Here is a 17,334-nt window from a genome sequence, read left to right on the forward strand (position 1 = left end):
AAGACGGGCAAGCTAGCATTAAGACCTTGGCCCAACCAGGATACCAATGGGGAACCCCTGATTTTAAGCTACAAACACGCACACGCCTAGGGAAAGACATGACCATGCAGGTCCGGTGCAGCGTCTGGACCCCTGGCGCGGCCGGTGGCGAAAAGAACTACATACGATGCAACGAATACATACTCACGCCGCAACCCCAGGATAAGGCCCCAAAGAGGGGGGAAAACACATATTGGAAAGTGGCCAGGGAGGTGGCAACAATTCAAAATAGGACACACTGCTGGTCGTGCATGCACTTTCCCCAAGCAGGCACCACAGGAATACACATGATAGTGCTACCCTTGTCCCTCAATGACCTCTGCTCACAACCTATCGATTCCCCATGTTTAGTCACCACGCTGGAAAGAGAAGGGGTTGACAACGGCAAGAGTTGCAATCGACAATTTAATTATCGCCCGTCAATGATTGCCCATGTGGCCGAGAGGCCTGCCCCCGTCTGGGTCAAACCACAGAAAGGGAGGGTCTGCCTCCAGGGTTCCGGCCACTTGCGTATGGGAGAATCAGAATGCGCCTACACTCTCCCCGGGAAGCTGGGACAAGGGAGCTCGGGGATTACATTACGAATAGTACTGCAAGATAAACGCAACCACAACATAACGGCTATAACATTCTCTAGGGGGGTTAGTAGGATTAATGGGGTGGTAAAGGGACTCCAGTGCTTATCCACCCACCTGGTCCCACCCCATGGGACAATGTTTATATGCGGCGACAAGGCTTACCCCTATTTACCAAATAATTGGGGGGGCACATGTTATCTGGGTTCAGTCCTTCCTGACGTTGAGATACTGGATGAGCTAGACCCAAAGTCCTTGGACAGGCGTTATAAGAGGTCAGTCATGAACGAAGATGGAACCACTAAACTACACGGGAGTCTATGGGAAAAGGTGTTTGGTTTCTTCTTCCCAGGAGCGGGCACAGTCATGGATAGTTTCCGGATAGACAAATTGGCTTTGGCCCTAGAAAAGGTGGCAAACGACACCGCTACGGCTCATGACATACTATTGGATCGATCGGATCGCGCGCGAAAATTCTTATACATTTAGCTGGCTCACTGACTGGTTCCAGGGATGGACGGGCACCAAAGTGAAATGGTTATTGACCGCACTGGCTGTGATAATCGGGGTAGTAATTTGGGGGGCACTAATGAAATCTCTAGTCCTCCTCTGTATAAGAAAGTATTTTACAGGATGGAAAGTGAAGAAGCCGCCGACAACGACTATGGCTCTGACCACAGAGGCCGTCGACCTGAACGGGTCCTTCAACAAGGCAGTTGCGACCAACGCTCCAGAAAATTGTATTGAATTTTGTGGTGACTGTGATACTTGTGCGGATCCCATGTGGGAACTGGCTGCTGCCTGTAACGGTGTATGTGATGACTGTGATACTTGTGCTATAAACCCCTTGCGTGTACTGGCTAACGCTGCTTATGTATTACAAGCTGACAGCTGCACGCCCCCTTTCAACCCAACTATGGATCTGATTGCGACGCTGGGTCTGGCGGTCGAGGGACCCGACGTGGATATCCTAGACCCGCAAGCCGACCAGGCGCCCAAGGGAGACTTTGACATAAAGGAAGTTCCTCTCTTTGCTTCATATGTATTAAGTTCAAATGCTTCAAGTGAATCGGATTTTTTCGCTCTGTACCCTGACCAGGAAATTGAGACACAAGATACTGACAATATTATGTATTCCCCAGAACAGCAGCACGTGAGGGACCTCATGGGCATGATCGTTGATTAACTTCGAAGATCTGCAAGGACTGGGTCTGCAAAGGGTGGGGGGAGCAAGTTCCGCAGGGGAGGTGGTGGCCCTCTGGCGGAGCAGAACCTCATCTGGACCAGACACCTTCGTTGTGGATCCGAAACATTAATGGACTTTCATGTTCTGAGCCCTCAGGCTCCGAGCACGCACCACACGACACGTTCGCCAAATGCACGGGCGAGGCGCTTTGGGCGCACGATATGCCCTTGGGAGATACCCGCATTACACAATTATTTTTTCAATACCCGCATTACACAATTATTTTTCAATAAAGCCCGATGTGGCACGTTGTCTCTTAAGATACTTTGTCTCGACGAGACAAGAGGAAGGAATGTCAAGTTGTAGATTTGTTATTGCCTAAAGTTCAGTTATAGACGTTGGTTGCTAATGTGTTATGATTTAAATGTTGTTTAAAAATGCTATTTTCATAAAGTTAATAAAGGGTTTTTGCTTCGTTTTAGTTTTGGATGAGGAAAGGCTCGCTGAGGTCATGCTGGACAATTGTATACGTGTGCTTTTTTCGAGGCTAGATAAGGCCGGTCGTGAAACCACGCCCACATGCGCGTGATTTTGTGTAACGCGAGTAGAATGTTTAGAGTGCAGACATAAACCTATCGTTAACCATATATATTTTGTATTAATCACAGCGACGCATGACTCTGTATAAACATGCTTTGAATTACTCATGTAAACAAACCCATAAAATATATGGGTTTGTTTGGCCAAGCATACACTCTTCTCTTTGTGAGTTACATTTCTGTTTTCTCGGAGCCCAGAGAAACATTTGGTCCGAATGATAAGGAAGGGCTGACTCCCCCGAACAGCGGATAACGGTGGGAGGGACTCTCGCCAGTCGCTTTGTTCTCTCGGAGATTTTCTGATAATCGTATTCATATATAAGTGAATGAGAATCAATGTGTTTCCAGGAAGGCTTGACTTGGCATGAAGCGGATTCTTGCTGTAGATGTCTGTCTCCTCCGGATCTGTATAAGTTGGTTTTTAATAAAGCTGCGTCATTTTTCAGGCTATTTGTGGACTTCTTTTCCAAACGAAGAGCTGATTCTTCACATACATACATACCAGGCAGATTGGGTGGCGACCAGGAATAGGCTGGTGACGCTGGAGAGACAGCATCGGGGGCAGGTGGCCTTGTCAGTGCCGGATGGGTTGTGTGCGTAAGGTGGGTGAGGAGGAGGTACAGCAACGCAGTGCCTTTGAAAAGGGGACACGTAAGACGGCCGGGAGAAACAGCCAGGTAGCAAGCCACAGTGTTGTATGTCCTGGGGTTGTACTTCAGCAGGGAAAGGATGTGAGGAGGAGAGTGAAATGGCCAGGTATGGGAGAAAGGGAAGTATAAGGTGGGTGTTTGAGTGTTCCACCATGTTTGTTTGATGCTGTGGATTCTGGATGTGGAGGCGATTTTGTTATTGTAGTCTGCATTCGCACTGGCTGGGGGTGGGGGTACGTACGCATCCAGGTGTAGTTGCTGCATGTGGATGTGTATGTGCCCCTGCTGGCCCACCTTAGCTGACCGTATCGAGGTTGAAGGGCCGAAACGGGATGACGCTGAGGACCTCGACTGAGGACCCGGTCAGTGCGGCACACTTGTGACCAGGTGTGTTTTGAATTTATGTATATATATATATATATATATATATATATATATATATATATATATATATATATATATATATATATATTGTAAATGATAGCACACTGAGCAGTAAAATAATTAAAAAATATTTATTAATAGCCTGACGTTTCAAGCACACTTCCTCAGAGGCGTTGAGTGTGGTGTTAACCGTTAAGTTCCATTGGGGCCGGCTCACGTGATGGATTGGTCCAAGTCCTTGCCAATCACCGGGCTTCCCTGCATTCAAATGACTCTGCCATTTTTGACGTTGTAATTGATTGCGTAGTGCTATGTATGTGGGGTGTAAGTCGATGTGTCGGTTGACGGAGTTTTTATCAGAGTACCAGGCCTCGACAATCTCGTGGTTCACTCTCAAAGATCCTGTGCCAAGGATCGTGGCCTGATTCCATGAGAGTGTGTGTGTGTGTGTGTGTGTGTGTGTGTGTGTGTGTGTGTGTGTATGTCGCAACCAATGACAACCTGTCTGTCTTGTCGTCTTACAGCACGTTGGTGTTCAGTTAGCCTTGTGGTTAAGCGTTTGGATGATTGGCCCACATAATTGGCTTCACAATCTTCACATTGTATGTTGTAGATGACATTCTTTCTGTCAAATTTGTTCACCTGGTCTTTTGACTTTGACAGCTGACATATATTTGATAAATATATATATATTGTTGCGAATATGGAATTTGGCCTCCATATCCGCTTGTAAATATTCCCCTATTTCCCCAATACTCCCCAACTATCCCCAATCCCCCATTCCCTAGTCCCATTGTCTGTAAACAACAATCAGTAGAGCCGACCTTCCCCTTATTCCCCCATTAAATGTCGTGCCCAGGTCCACCGCACCACACGTAGACAACTTTCGGACATCTTGCTAGTTATTCTTAGTCTATGTCAGTTAAGGACTCGTTTCCATTAATTATGACTCTTCGTTGCACCAGAATGTGATTATATGGCACCAGTAGTGAGTTTAGGACCTTTCCCATACCTCCTCCCATCTTCTTCCCCAAACAACAACAACAACAACAGAGGGGCACGGCGCTGCGTGGGGGGGAGTGTGCGTCCTGACACCGGCTCGGTTAGCCGCCATTGACAATGCGCTCCAGACCATGCGCTCCACGGGGTTACCACAAAGGGGCTGGCTGTCAGCTCCTCGTCAAGGGCGGAGCCTGGTAAACCCCCCGCACGCACCCAATGAGAAGCAACGTGCCGATTCCACGAGGCGGAGCTAACGAGCCGAGGGCGTGTCACTCCCCGCCGGATATACGCGGCCACGTAGCGGACGTGACGTGAGATGCGCCCCCAGCTTGAGCAGACAAGACGCCATCCGAGCGCTGCGACCTCCCCGCATCTCTAGACCGGACCGGGTCGACCCTGTCCTTGAGCCAAGAGTGCACCTTGAGCCATCGATACCCGCTTTCCTAGCCATCAAACCCCGTGTGAGTCAGCCTTTTGTCCCGTTTATCTGTCGTCTGTTGGGAATAATATAAGAGTGTGTCTAAGTGCTTGTCTTTCTATGCTGTACCTCTCGTCCCTGTAATCTGACCTTCCGCCTTAATATAACCTCCTCCGGAGGTCTTGAGAACTGAACCCTGGGTGTCGTGTCATTTGAAACCCAGCCGTGTGTCCTTTTCCTTTATTGCCTTTATTGACCTAGCGTAGCGCGATTAGTCAACCTTCGGGTATAATCGGGTAACTTGTGCAGACGTGGTCATACCAAAACCGCTCGGTAAATAACATCTAAGCCACGTCTGTAACAATATATACTGTATATATATATATATATATATATATATATATATATATATATATATATATATATATATATATATATACTGTATATATATATATATATATATATATATATATATATATATATATATATATATATATATATATATATATATATATATATATATATATATATATATATATATATATATATATATATAGTCGTGGCCAAAATATTGGCACCCTTGCACTTTTTTTCAAATAACTCACAATTTTATCGAAAAATAAGTTGAAATTGACAAAAGTGTTTGGTCTCCACAATTCTTTATTTCACTGTTAATATTACAGAACCGTTCTGCTCCAGTTCTCCCAGATTTGAAGAGTGCCTTCTCCCAACTTCTGTTTTCAGATCTCCCCACAGGTGTTCAATGGGATTTAGATCTGGACTCATTGCTGGTCACTTCAAAACAGTCCAACGTTTTGTCTTGAACCATTTCTGGGTGCTTTTTGAAGTGAGTTTGGGGTCATTGTCCTGCTGCAAGACCCATGACCTTCGACGGAGACCCAGCTTTCTGACATTGGGGTGAATATTGCGTTCCAAAATGTCTTGGTAATCTCTTAATTTAATTATATCATGCACACATTCATGGCACCCAGCACAGCAACCCCAAAACATCACTGAGCCTCCTCCATGTTAGACTGTTGGGAAGGTGTTCTTTTCTTTGAAGGCTTCCTTTTGTTTTCTGTGAACAGAGATGATGTGCTTTACCAAAAAGCTCTAATTTGGTCTCATCTGTCCACATGACATTTTCCTCGAAGGATTTTTACTTGTTCAGGTGTGTTTTGACAACCTCCAGTCGGGCTTTCTTTGTCTCTCTCTCAGCAGTGGGGTCCTCCATAGAACCCCCTTTCATTGAATTGGCAACGGACGGTGCGAGTTGAAACTGTCGTACCTTGTGGCTGAAGGTCAGCTTGAATCTGTTTGGCAGTTGATCAAGATGCTTTCTCCACCATTCGGACAATCCTTCACTGCAATCTTCGATCAAGTTTTCTCTTGCGGCCACGTCCAGGGGGGTTGGCTACAGTACCATGGGCCTTAAACTTCCTGATAACATTGCGTACAGTGGACACAGGAACATCAAGGTCTCTGGAGATGGGCTTGTAGCTTTGAGATTGTCCATGCTTGGCTACAATCTTGTGTCTGACCTCCTCAGACAATTCTCTGGTTTTCTTTCTGTACTCCATGCTCATTGCGGTACACACAGTGACACAAAACAGCAGAATGACTCCTTTTCTCTTTTCAAACTGGTTGAATGAGTGATTTTTATATTGCAGGCACCTGCAACCCACCACAGGTGAGTTCAATTCCAAAGTAAAGGAGAATCACCTATTTGACATCTAATTATTTCGAACAAGTTCTAAAAGGTGCCAATAATATTGTCTGGGCCATTTTAAGATATCTGTGTGGAATAAGCTAAGATTTATTCGTTTTTTTCAGGTTTTTTTGTTTTGTTCCACTGCAAACAAAAGAATTGCATATGTGGGCGGATACCAAAAGATTTTTTAATTTCAACAATTTTCTGGAAGAAATGGTGCATTATTTGAAAAAAGTGCAAGGATGCCAATATTTTTGGTCACGACTGTATGTACTGTATATATGATGACCATTCCTTTTTGCACCGTGACGATGCATCGGGCTGCCGGAGCAGTTTCCTTGGCTATTGGGCACAATCATGGACAGGTTCCAACATCTAGTGGAAAGCCTTCCCAGAACAGTGGAGGCTGTTATAGCAGCAAAGGGGGGGCCAACTCCATATTAATGGCCATGATTTTGGAATGAGATGTTCGACGAGTACATACAGGTGTGATTTTCGGGTGTCCACATACTTTTGGCCATGTAGTGTATGTACGTGTGTGTGTGTGTGTGTGTATATATATATATATATATATATATATATATATATATATATATATATGTATAAGTCCATACGTACCATAAGTCTGGACAGCTTGTATTTACAGAATGTTTTCAATGTGTCCACCCCTCCTCCTCCCCCTCCCTGGGACCATAGGGCAAAAACGTGATTCATGATTTTTTCATTTCATGATGTTCCATACTTATGGGACACCCTGGATATTATATATATACGTGTGTGTGTGTGTGTGTGTGTGTGTGTGTGTGTGTGTGTGTGTGTGTGTGTGTGTGTGTGTGTGTGTGTGTGTGTGTGTGTGTGTGTGTGTGTGTTTGCCCTATCTCTCAACGGTGGAGAAGCGCTTTTAAAATTCCAGTGTCCAGATCCGGATTTGGATCTTCCCCGAAATCGAATCAATTTATCCTTGTCACATACCTAACCTATCCACCAAATTTCATCTGAATCCATCTGCAACATTTTGAGATATCCTTCTCAAAGACAGACAGATTGACAAACAGACAGACAGATGGACAAACAGTAGAGGTGAAAACATAACCTCTGCACACCGAAATGTAACCTCCGCCCACCTTTGGTGGTGGAGGTAAAAATCTATGGAAAGGAAAAAAATGGCCAAAACGACATGTGCACATTAAAAATTATTCATTTTGATATACCTTTGAATATGCGATCATATGACCCATCGTCTGAAAACATAGGACTAGCAAACAAAACACCATCACAAAACATAGAGGAAATGCAAAACTGGGATTTGATTTTAACTTTGTCCCTTGTGAATACAAATGTATCTCCAGATTCTGTTGAAGTGTTACAATTTATAAAAGTACATTTGAGTTCTAACAACAATGTTACCTTGTAACCCCTTACAGAAAGATAAGACCAAGGGAATATTTATAGGAAGCTTATTAAACAGCAAATCTCCTTGTTGAGTGGACCTACAATAGAATGTACCCCACGAAAGGAAAGCCTGAATGAAGGTGCTCCCAGCATCTCCATAGCTATCCTTTCACAAAATATCCAAAGACATAGCAGACGGACAATGGCAGATATTGGAGGCTTGTTGCTCGAGAATATTTCAGAGATTGACTGGAATCTGATTAAACCATGGACCTTTGTCAGCTGAAAGCAAGGAATCGATATTGCTGCTTGCAATGTATAGCTTTTACATTGAGAGATATCGTTGTATCGATATATTATCGTTGACTATCGTTGAGAGAGAGGAAGGCAAATGATGAATTGCGAAAGATGATGGGAATAGAGCCTGTGATTGATGCTGTGAAGAGGAACAGGTTGAGATGGTTTGGTCATGTGTTGAGGAAGGATGAAAGTGACTGGTTGAGAAGAGTTATGGAAATGAATGTAGAAGGAAGCAGAGGACGGGGAAGACCGAGAAAGACTTGGCTGAAGGTGGTGGAAGAAGAAATGCGGGCAAGGGGGTTAACAAGGGGAAAAAGGAAGGAACCACCTTTAGAGGCCATTTGTCTCTTGGTACGTGGTCCCCTCGGTGAATACCTGGTCTCGGTGACCCCCGGACCGGGAGAGGAACTTCGCCAGAAAGCTGTATTATATATGCGCTTTCGCCACGCAATCCATATGAATTTCACCCAAGAGACAACTGATGTTCAAGGATATATTTCCAATGGTAATGATACCATACAATTTCAATGACACAACCACGGAGATTTTCCCCGAGCAATCAACAATACACAACCATCAGCAATTCCCAACCCACAATCAATTCCCTATGATTAAGATGGCCATCTTATATACGTGTGTCCCGGTGAGTACTCACGACCCCCTTTTGGTCTCGGTTCCGCACAATGTCTCTGGGCCCCTCCTGACCAAGATGATGGTCGGCGTCGCCGCACTTGGGCGGTTGAACGAACCCCGGGTGGACGTGTTTCCACCGGGCAGGTATCGTACCCGGCACCCCGGCTACAGCCCCTCGCGGCCACGCGAAGCGGGGACGGGAAAGCAAGCCAAAAGCCCCATGCCGCTTGCCAGGCGTGTTAGGCCCCAACGGGCGACCCGTACGCGTCTTTTTAGACGGTGTCGCGAACGGCGCCCAAACGCTGGGTCGGTGCACGGCCACACGACAGTTTGACGTCCACCGGGCAGGTATCCGTCCCGGTAACTCCTCTCGCCAGACAGGCTCGGGAACGCCGCTTTTCCACACGGCTTAATCAATCCCACCTTTCGTCGGAGCGGGGCGAGGAAGAAGAATCCTCCTCCTTTTTTCCTCGTGTCTTTTCCCTTCCGTTTCCGGTCACTTCCGTTTCCGGCCACTTTTTCAGAAGGGCTCCTGACCCTCCAACCACAACAACTACACAACAACTTAATATACTACACACGGATAAGCAAAGACCTGAATGGTAATTCACATACATTCACATAAATATGTAACACTCTGCAGAGCAGGGGTTGGTCTTTATTCGGGCACCTTGGTCCCCTTTTTGAAGCAATGTTTTACGGCCGGATGCTCTTCCTGCCACCAACCCTGTTAGTCGCCTCATGCGACACACAGCGAATTAGCAGTGAACTGGTACTCAATTTGCCGACCTCGGAAGGATGACAGGCTGAGTCAACCCCCCCCCCCCCCCCCCCCCCGGCGTTAATTCAGCGATCGACCAGGATTCGAACCCAGGATCCTCGGATCCCAAGCCGGCACCTGAACCGCTAAGCCAACACCAGGCGGGGTTAACAAGGGGAGATGTAGAATATAGGGCAAAATGGAGAAGATTGTCATGGGGCCAGCAAGGCTAACCCCTGCTCTAGCAGGGAAAATGGCCTTAAAATGCCTGTTGTTGTTATTTGTAATGTATAGCTTTTACCAAGTGCCATTTTGGAAGAGGCCTGTTTGTATAAGTTGAAGAGTTCCTTTCTCAATGAATCATGCATCAATTATATTATGCTGGAAAACAAAAACAATTTAAATACAGAAACCGAAAAATTATTCAAGTGTATGATGAAGAACTAGAACGGCACTCAGTAGAGAGCATACCTCTGCCTGGTTCGCCATATCACTCAATGGCGAAGAATCACTTTAAAAATTCGACTAGCTGGATCTGGATCCGGATCTTCACCAAAATTGAATCGATTCTTCCTTGTCACACCCCAACCTGTCCAACAAGTTTCGTCCAAATCCATTAATAACTTTTTGAGATATCCTGCTATGTATCGTTTTTGGCCATATCTCCCAATGGTGAAGAATCACTTAGAAAATTAAATAATTCTCATATCCGAATCCATATTCAGATCTTCACCAAAATCGAATCAAATCATCCTTGTCAGACATCCAACCGGTCCACCAAGTTTCGTCTAAAGCTGTCCACAACTTTTTGAGATATCCTGCTATGTATCGTTTTTGGCCCCATCTCCCAATGGTGAAGAATCACTTTTAAAATTCTAGTAGCCGGATCCGGATCTGGATCTTCACCAAAATCTAATCATTTCGTCCTTGTCACACACGCTACCTCCCTGCCAAATTTCGTCCGAATCCGTCCACAACCTTTTGAGATATTTTGTTCACAAACGGACAGATAGACAGACAAACGGACAGACAGACAGGGGTGAAAACATAACCTCCATCCACCTTTGGTGGTGGAGGTAATAAACACCGAGTTTGAACCATAAGCACTTTTGTTTTCGTTGAGAAACAACTTCTTTCAAAAATAAAATCAACCAGGCAACATGGATGGCTAATTATATATCTCAATAGAATGACTATGGAGGCTTGTGTCAAAGAAGGTGGGACATGCCCACCATAACCCACCCACCAAAGCCCACCATAACCAGGGGTGAGAGTTGGACTTAGTGGATATAAAAAACAAAAGGATGATAATTATTCCAACTGCCTTGAAGATAAATAACATCAACTCTATTAATGCATTTATTCTTCAGGTCAAACAATGACTGATTTTTCCCTTTCAATGCTTCCTGCTCTACTTCCTACCATCTTGCCCCCAACTACCGGTACTCCACTGTTCCTCGACCACAAAACTAGTTGCCTTCCCCCTTCCCCTCCTCTCTTGAAGGAACAGCAAAAATAGTTAGTGGGGCTACAAAGGTGGTGAGCCTTCACCTATAAGCCATTTATTCTTAACTATTCAAAGGCGTTGCCTGGGTCTGAATGAATGCAAAAACTACAACTGTTGTAATACACAATCAAAATGACAGCAATGGTGACTAAACTTCTCATAGACACAACTTTAATTATGACGTTATTTTCGATCACTGAACATCATAACTTACATCAGCTACGTGCTGCAGATCAATACCATAGCACTGATCAAGTGCTGCATTGACGGAGCATAGAGACAGCAGGTACTCATTCCTCGCCTTTGATGTCCTCAGCTTGTTGTCCGAATATTTCTCATGCCACTGCAAAAGTGTACGGGATTAGAAACCATTACGACATAACAGAATGACATTCGATGAAAAAAAACAAAAAACAGCATTGATTTAAACTTTGTCCCTTTTGATTTCAAATAGATCGATCCCCAGATTATATTGCATATTCTATACTTTATAAAAGTAAGTCTGATTTGTAACAATGTAGATATGAGTATATATATATATATAATTATATATATATATATATATATATATATATATATATATATATATATATATTGTAACGAATGTGGAAACGTTACAATGTGAACGTTACAAAAGTATGGTAACATCCTCGTAATGTAAATAATGGTCGCAGCCGTCCTAGTTAATTCCATGAAACTTACACGCAGGTCACGATATATCTTTTAAATAGTGTATTTCCTTATTCCATGTAGGCTAAATATGTGTTTCCCACTAGATTGACTTTGCATTGTATCAAACAAAATAAGCGTAGGCCCTTCCAATTTCCCCCAAAACCTCCCTTCCAATTGCCTTCCGCATTTTGGGCGGTTTTCTTCAACCACCATTGGCCACGAGGTAGGTTTGGGGAAGAAAGGCGTGTCTCCACCTCGTCATAAGAGGGAAGGAGTGAACCAGCCCTAACAGCCAATCAACACCGCGGTGAGCGACCCGGTAGGCGTGCCCTCGGAGCCGGCGGCTTGATTTCGCCCGAGGTGATAAAAGCAACTGTAAGGGACTGCTTTACCAGAGGCCTTGGGAGAGATGACCCTGGGAGATGAGCAAAGAGGCTGCACCAAGAGGAGCGGTGAGATGCGAAACGCTCCAAGCCAAAGAGGAGAGGTACTCGGCAAGGAAACCAGCTTTGGAGAGACGCGCTGAAAGAAGGGAGACGGCTCCACCCCAAGAAGAGGAGCAGGTGTGCCGAACCAGCGCGTGACGTCTACCGCAGCGGATACACGACGGAGGGTTTCCCGCCAAAACCGCGAGGAATTGCGAGCTGCGGCCTCCCGACTTTGCCTCCCTCTCAAGCAATCCACCTCAAGCCCTACCTGCCTGATTATCCCCTGTGTAAGTGTGAACGTCCTGTCCTGCTCGTTGTCTTGGGGTTAAGTAAAAATGAATAGTGTAAGTTAACGATTCGCTGTGTTACTGCTTCTTCCATCCATTGCTGTGTGTGTATAATAAATCTGTTCTTCCTCCGTATTCTTCTTCTTCTTCTTTTCCTTCTCTTTCGGTCGCTTTAGAGATTTCCCGATTGAATATCTGTGGGGCGATCTGGTCAACGTCGGGTGGAATCGGGTTCTAATCGGGGAGTAACTGTTCGGACGCGGTTAAATACACCACCGCTCGGTCATCATAACATCTAAACCGCGATCTGTAACAATATATATATATATATATATATATATATATATATATATATATATATATATATATATATATATATATATATATATATATGTATGTATATATATATATATATATATTGTTATGTCGGTTGGGTGGAGCAATATCTAGAGTCAGGTAGATCTGAATAGGTAACATGCTTCGTCTGTCGCTATAGGGAATCTACCTGTAATAAGTTCCATGTTTAGTCCGGTTTGTCGGGTTAAGATGTATACTTGTGAACATACCAGGATGTTTGAGTGTTAGATCGTTAGGGATTAAAGATAAACCCCTGTGCGTCACACCTGGTAATCAAACCTTTGTCCCTTATGGCAATGCATACTCATATAGACACTTAGACAGGCCCTGTAGTGCACACATTCATTACATTCCCTTCCCTGACAAGGACTTCGGAAGAAAACAGGCAAGAGGCCAGTTCGGGGCACCGCCGCATGGGCCGCAGCCAGCTACACCTCCGGCAGGCCTAGCCACATCGAGTAGCATGAGCTATGACCATGCCACAGGGAACGTGTGATTCGGTGGAGGGCACTGATTGGGTGGCGCGCCAAGGCTGACGTCACCACCGCAAGGTTATATCAGGGTGCGCCGAACGACATTTTCTCTCTTGCACGTCCCTCTTGCACGTCCCTCTTGCACATCCAACTCTTGCGCAGCACGTCCCTCTGTCTCTCTTGCTCGGGCTCTTGCACGTCCAGCTCGAACTCTTGCGCAGCATGTCCCTCTGAAGCTCTTGCATTTCTTCTTGGTCTTGAGAGGTCCTGGTGGTCGTTGGTTCACCATCTGCGTGGTGCTTGGAGCGGTGCTCGGTGCTTCTGGAGCTAGAGTGGTGCACGGACCTCGTGGGCGGTCGACAAGGAGCCTGGAGTGGGCGTTGGCTCGGGCCTTCGTGGTGCTGGAGCGACGGACATCGTGGTGTGCAGCGGAGCTTGGAGCCACGTAGGGACAAGACGACAAGACAGATAAGGACGCATCATTTCACAATTACACGACGTTTTCTTTGATTAATCAATTCCTGTGTGCTGTTTCAGAAGTGAGTTGTGGGGACGTCCCAATTTAGGACTTTTATTTAATATCGCTTTTCCCTGTCCCGACCTTTGCAAAATAAACCCTTGTATTATTTTCCATTCTCTGCAAATCTTGTGCCATTTGAGTTCGTTTGCCTTCCACAGGTACGCGCTTTTACCGCAGCTTCCACTTTCCTTCTTCCTCCCGCGTTTTATAGCCAAATCCGTGTTTGGTCGTCGCCTCAAGTAATTCCGCTTTGGTCCATCCTCTGGTCCATCCTCCTGGTGTTTTTTTTTTGTTTGTTTGTTTGTTTTGTACACAAGATCGAGGCTCGTGAAAGAGCTAACATTAATCACACAAAAAGTCAAACCGGCACATAAAACACAAAAAATAAGGGGAGCGGTAGACAAGATGGGGAGAGAGGGGGAAGGACACGAACACAACATTTGAGACCAGGGACATCTGGAGAAATGTGGGGGAGGGGGGGGTGGGAGGGCTTGGGGGGAGGTGGGAGAGGTATAAAACATATGAACACTGCAAGGACTTCCAGGAAAGAAGTTGGAATAAAAAAAATTAAAAAAAGTGTATCTGGGGTGAATTAGTGGGGGTAGAAAAGATCAAGGTTTTGGATGGGGGAAGAGAAGAGATGGTGGTGAACAGCTGTTTTAAAGACCTGGAGGGAGGAGTGGGATTGAAAGGAGTGGGGGAGTTTGTTCCAGAGGCGGAAGAAAAGGGGAATGAAAGAGTGAAGGTGAGCAGTGAGCCTAGATTTTGGCAGTTTAACCATAAGAGGGTTGCAGGCAGATCTTGTGCGACCTAAAGGAATATTGGGGGGACAGAGCACACAGAGAGCTGGGGGAGCAAGGCCGGAGAGGAGTCGGTAGAAGACAGAAAGACCACCAACCTGCCTGCGGTGAGTGAGTGAAAGGCCCTCGGAGTTAACTTCATTGCAGGAGATTCCAATGATTCTGAAAGCTTTGGTTTCAACAGTGTGAAGCCGAGCTAGGTGTGAGGCAGGAGCACCAGCCCAGAGGGGGGAACAGTATTCCATTGAGCTGCGGATGAAAGCCTTGTATGTGGTGAGGAGCTCATGTGTGCCAAGGAAGGATTTTGCATGACGGAGGATGCCCAGTCGGCGACTGTCTTTGGAGGCCAGCTTGGAAATGTGGTTTTCCCAAGAAAGATCATGGCAGATAGTGAGACCCAAAAGCTTGAGCGACAGAACTTCTTGGAGAGGATTGTTGAGAAAGTAGATGGGAGGGTTTTCCAGTCGGTCCTTTCAGAGAGACATTGTAAGATTGTGAGATTTGTCAGGATTGAAAGACATGTTCCACTTGTTTGACCAGTCTGTGATTTCGTCCAGGTCTGCAGAGAGTGAGGAGGCTGCAGACTGCCGATCTGAGGGATGAGGAATGGAGCGGCAGATAGTGGAGTCATCAGCAAAGAGATAGAGAGGATTTTCCAGAGAGTCGGAGAGATCATTGATGAAGACCAGAAATAGCACAGGGCCCAGAACACTACCTTGTTCTCCAGCCAGAACAGGAGGGGAGATGAGCGAAATCCATTCAGGGCCACACGTTGCCTACGACCAGAGGGGAAGTCCGCAAGCCATGAGTGGAGATTTCCATGGATACCATAGGAGGAGAGTTTGGTGAGCAGAGCTGGGTGCCAGACCGTATCGAAGGCACGTGATATGTCAAGTGAGACAGCTCTGATTTCCTGTTTAGCATTGAGGACCTCCATCCATTGTTGAGACAGCAGAAGCAACATGTCCAGAGTAGAATGACCTGGTCTGAATCCAAATTGATGATCAGAGATCAAGCCATTGGAGAAGAGGAAGGATTTGATATCCGAAGCAATGATGGATTCCATGACTTTGCTGATAATTGGAAGCAGGCTGATTGGTCTGTAGTTGCAAGGATCTGTTTTTGCACCTTTTTTGTGTAAAGCGGTAATGTTTGCTGATTTCCAAGATGCCGGCAGATGACCTCGAGCAAAAGAGAGGGTGAAAAGAACAGAGAGAGGGTGAGATAGAGCGGCAGAGCAGGATTTTAGGACCAGTGGGCTGATGCCGTCTGGTCCAGTTGAAGAATCAGAGTCGAGGTTTGACAAATACTTCTCCACCTTGTCAGGAGAGAAGGACACAGAGTCCAGGAGCAGTTGGGTTCGACTGAGTAAGGTGGGAACTATGTTGACCTTTTGGCCTATGCTGATCTCAAAAATAGTTGGTGGTTGAAAAATAGTTAGTGGTTGAATTCAGTAAGCTGATATGTAAATCATATTCAAATTTCAAGTCAATCGGATGAAAATTGAGGATTTTAGAAATTTGAAAAACAATGGTTGACCTTTGGCCTATGTTGACCTTTTGGCCTGTGCTGATCTCAAAAATAGTTAGTGGTTGAATTCAGTTAGCCGATATGTAATTCCTATTCAAATTTCAAGTCAATCGTATGAAAATTGAGGATTTTAGAAATTTGAAAAACAATGGTTGACCTTTGGCCTATGTTGACCTTTTGACCTTTTGACCTCAAAATATATAGGATTTTGTTTCGGTTTAAAATTTCGACCTGTAGGCAAGTATAAGTGAGTGGACAGACAAACACACAAACACACACACACAAACAAACACACACACAAACCGGAGTGATCAACATACTTGCAAAAATATATATATATTTTGCCAAGTAACAAACAGACTCCAATGCAATACCCTCTCCTCAGACGAGGGTAACAAGAAAGAAGATTGCAGACCCTCGCCCAAACGTATTTTTAGTGTTTTGTCTGAGGCTTTTGTGTTAAAACAAATATGGCGGCCGAACCACGTGACCAATGACATCATCATTATTATTTTTTTCCCACCAATATATCCCTAGGTGACGCTCAATAAATTTAATTTTGATCGGATGAAGTTTTGTACTTGTCGAATTATGACATCATAATGGAGGGACCTATGACATCATTAACTTAAAATATGATTTCCCCCATGCAGAGTTCTTTACAATGAGCCACGTTTAAATATTTTTCTATGCAGCGCTTTCGGAGATAGAGATGCAAAGTTTTTCGGTTTTTCCAATATGGCACGCATACCACGTGACCTATGTCATCATTATCATGAAAAAATTATACAGGTGGAGTTGCACCTATGGTGAAAATTTCCTGTCAATCAGACCAACGGTTGCAGAGAAAATCATGTTTATTCTGTGCGGACAAACAAATAGACAAACAAACAGACAAACAAACAGACAAACAAACAGACAGACAAATGGACTCAAATGCTGAGTAAATGCACAATATCCACCTCCCCTCACATCCGGAATCTTGGCATCATCTTTGACCAAACCCTCTCCTTCGACAAATACACTAAACAGATCACAAAGACAGCCTTCTTTCACCTGAAAAACATCGCCCGTCTCCGTCCATCCCTCTCCTCCGTGGCTGCAGAAACCC

At 45.2% G+C, this 17,334-nt stretch overlaps 1 protein-coding gene across 1 annotated transcript in view; it reads right to left on the minus strand.

Moving 5' to 3' along the window:
* The window catches only part of LOC137415250 (SLIT-ROBO Rho GTPase-activating protein 1), a gene marked incomplete in the record, with an annotated part of 150,712 nt that overhangs the window by 106,540 nt on the left and 26,838 nt on the right, over nucleotides 1–17,334 (minus strand). The window contains 1 exon segment of the mRNA XM_078775906.1: nucleotides 11,371–11,499. Coding sequence (XP_078632032.1) covers nucleotides 11,371–11,499 — 129 coding nt within the window.

This window comes from Myxine glutinosa, chromosome 4 (assembly GCF_964187855.1).
Source record: "Myxine glutinosa chromosome 4, kmMyxGlut1.1, whole genome shotgun sequence".
In the NCBI taxonomy this organism is placed as follows: Eukaryota; Metazoa; Chordata; class Myxini; order Myxiniformes; family Myxinidae; genus Myxine; species Myxine glutinosa.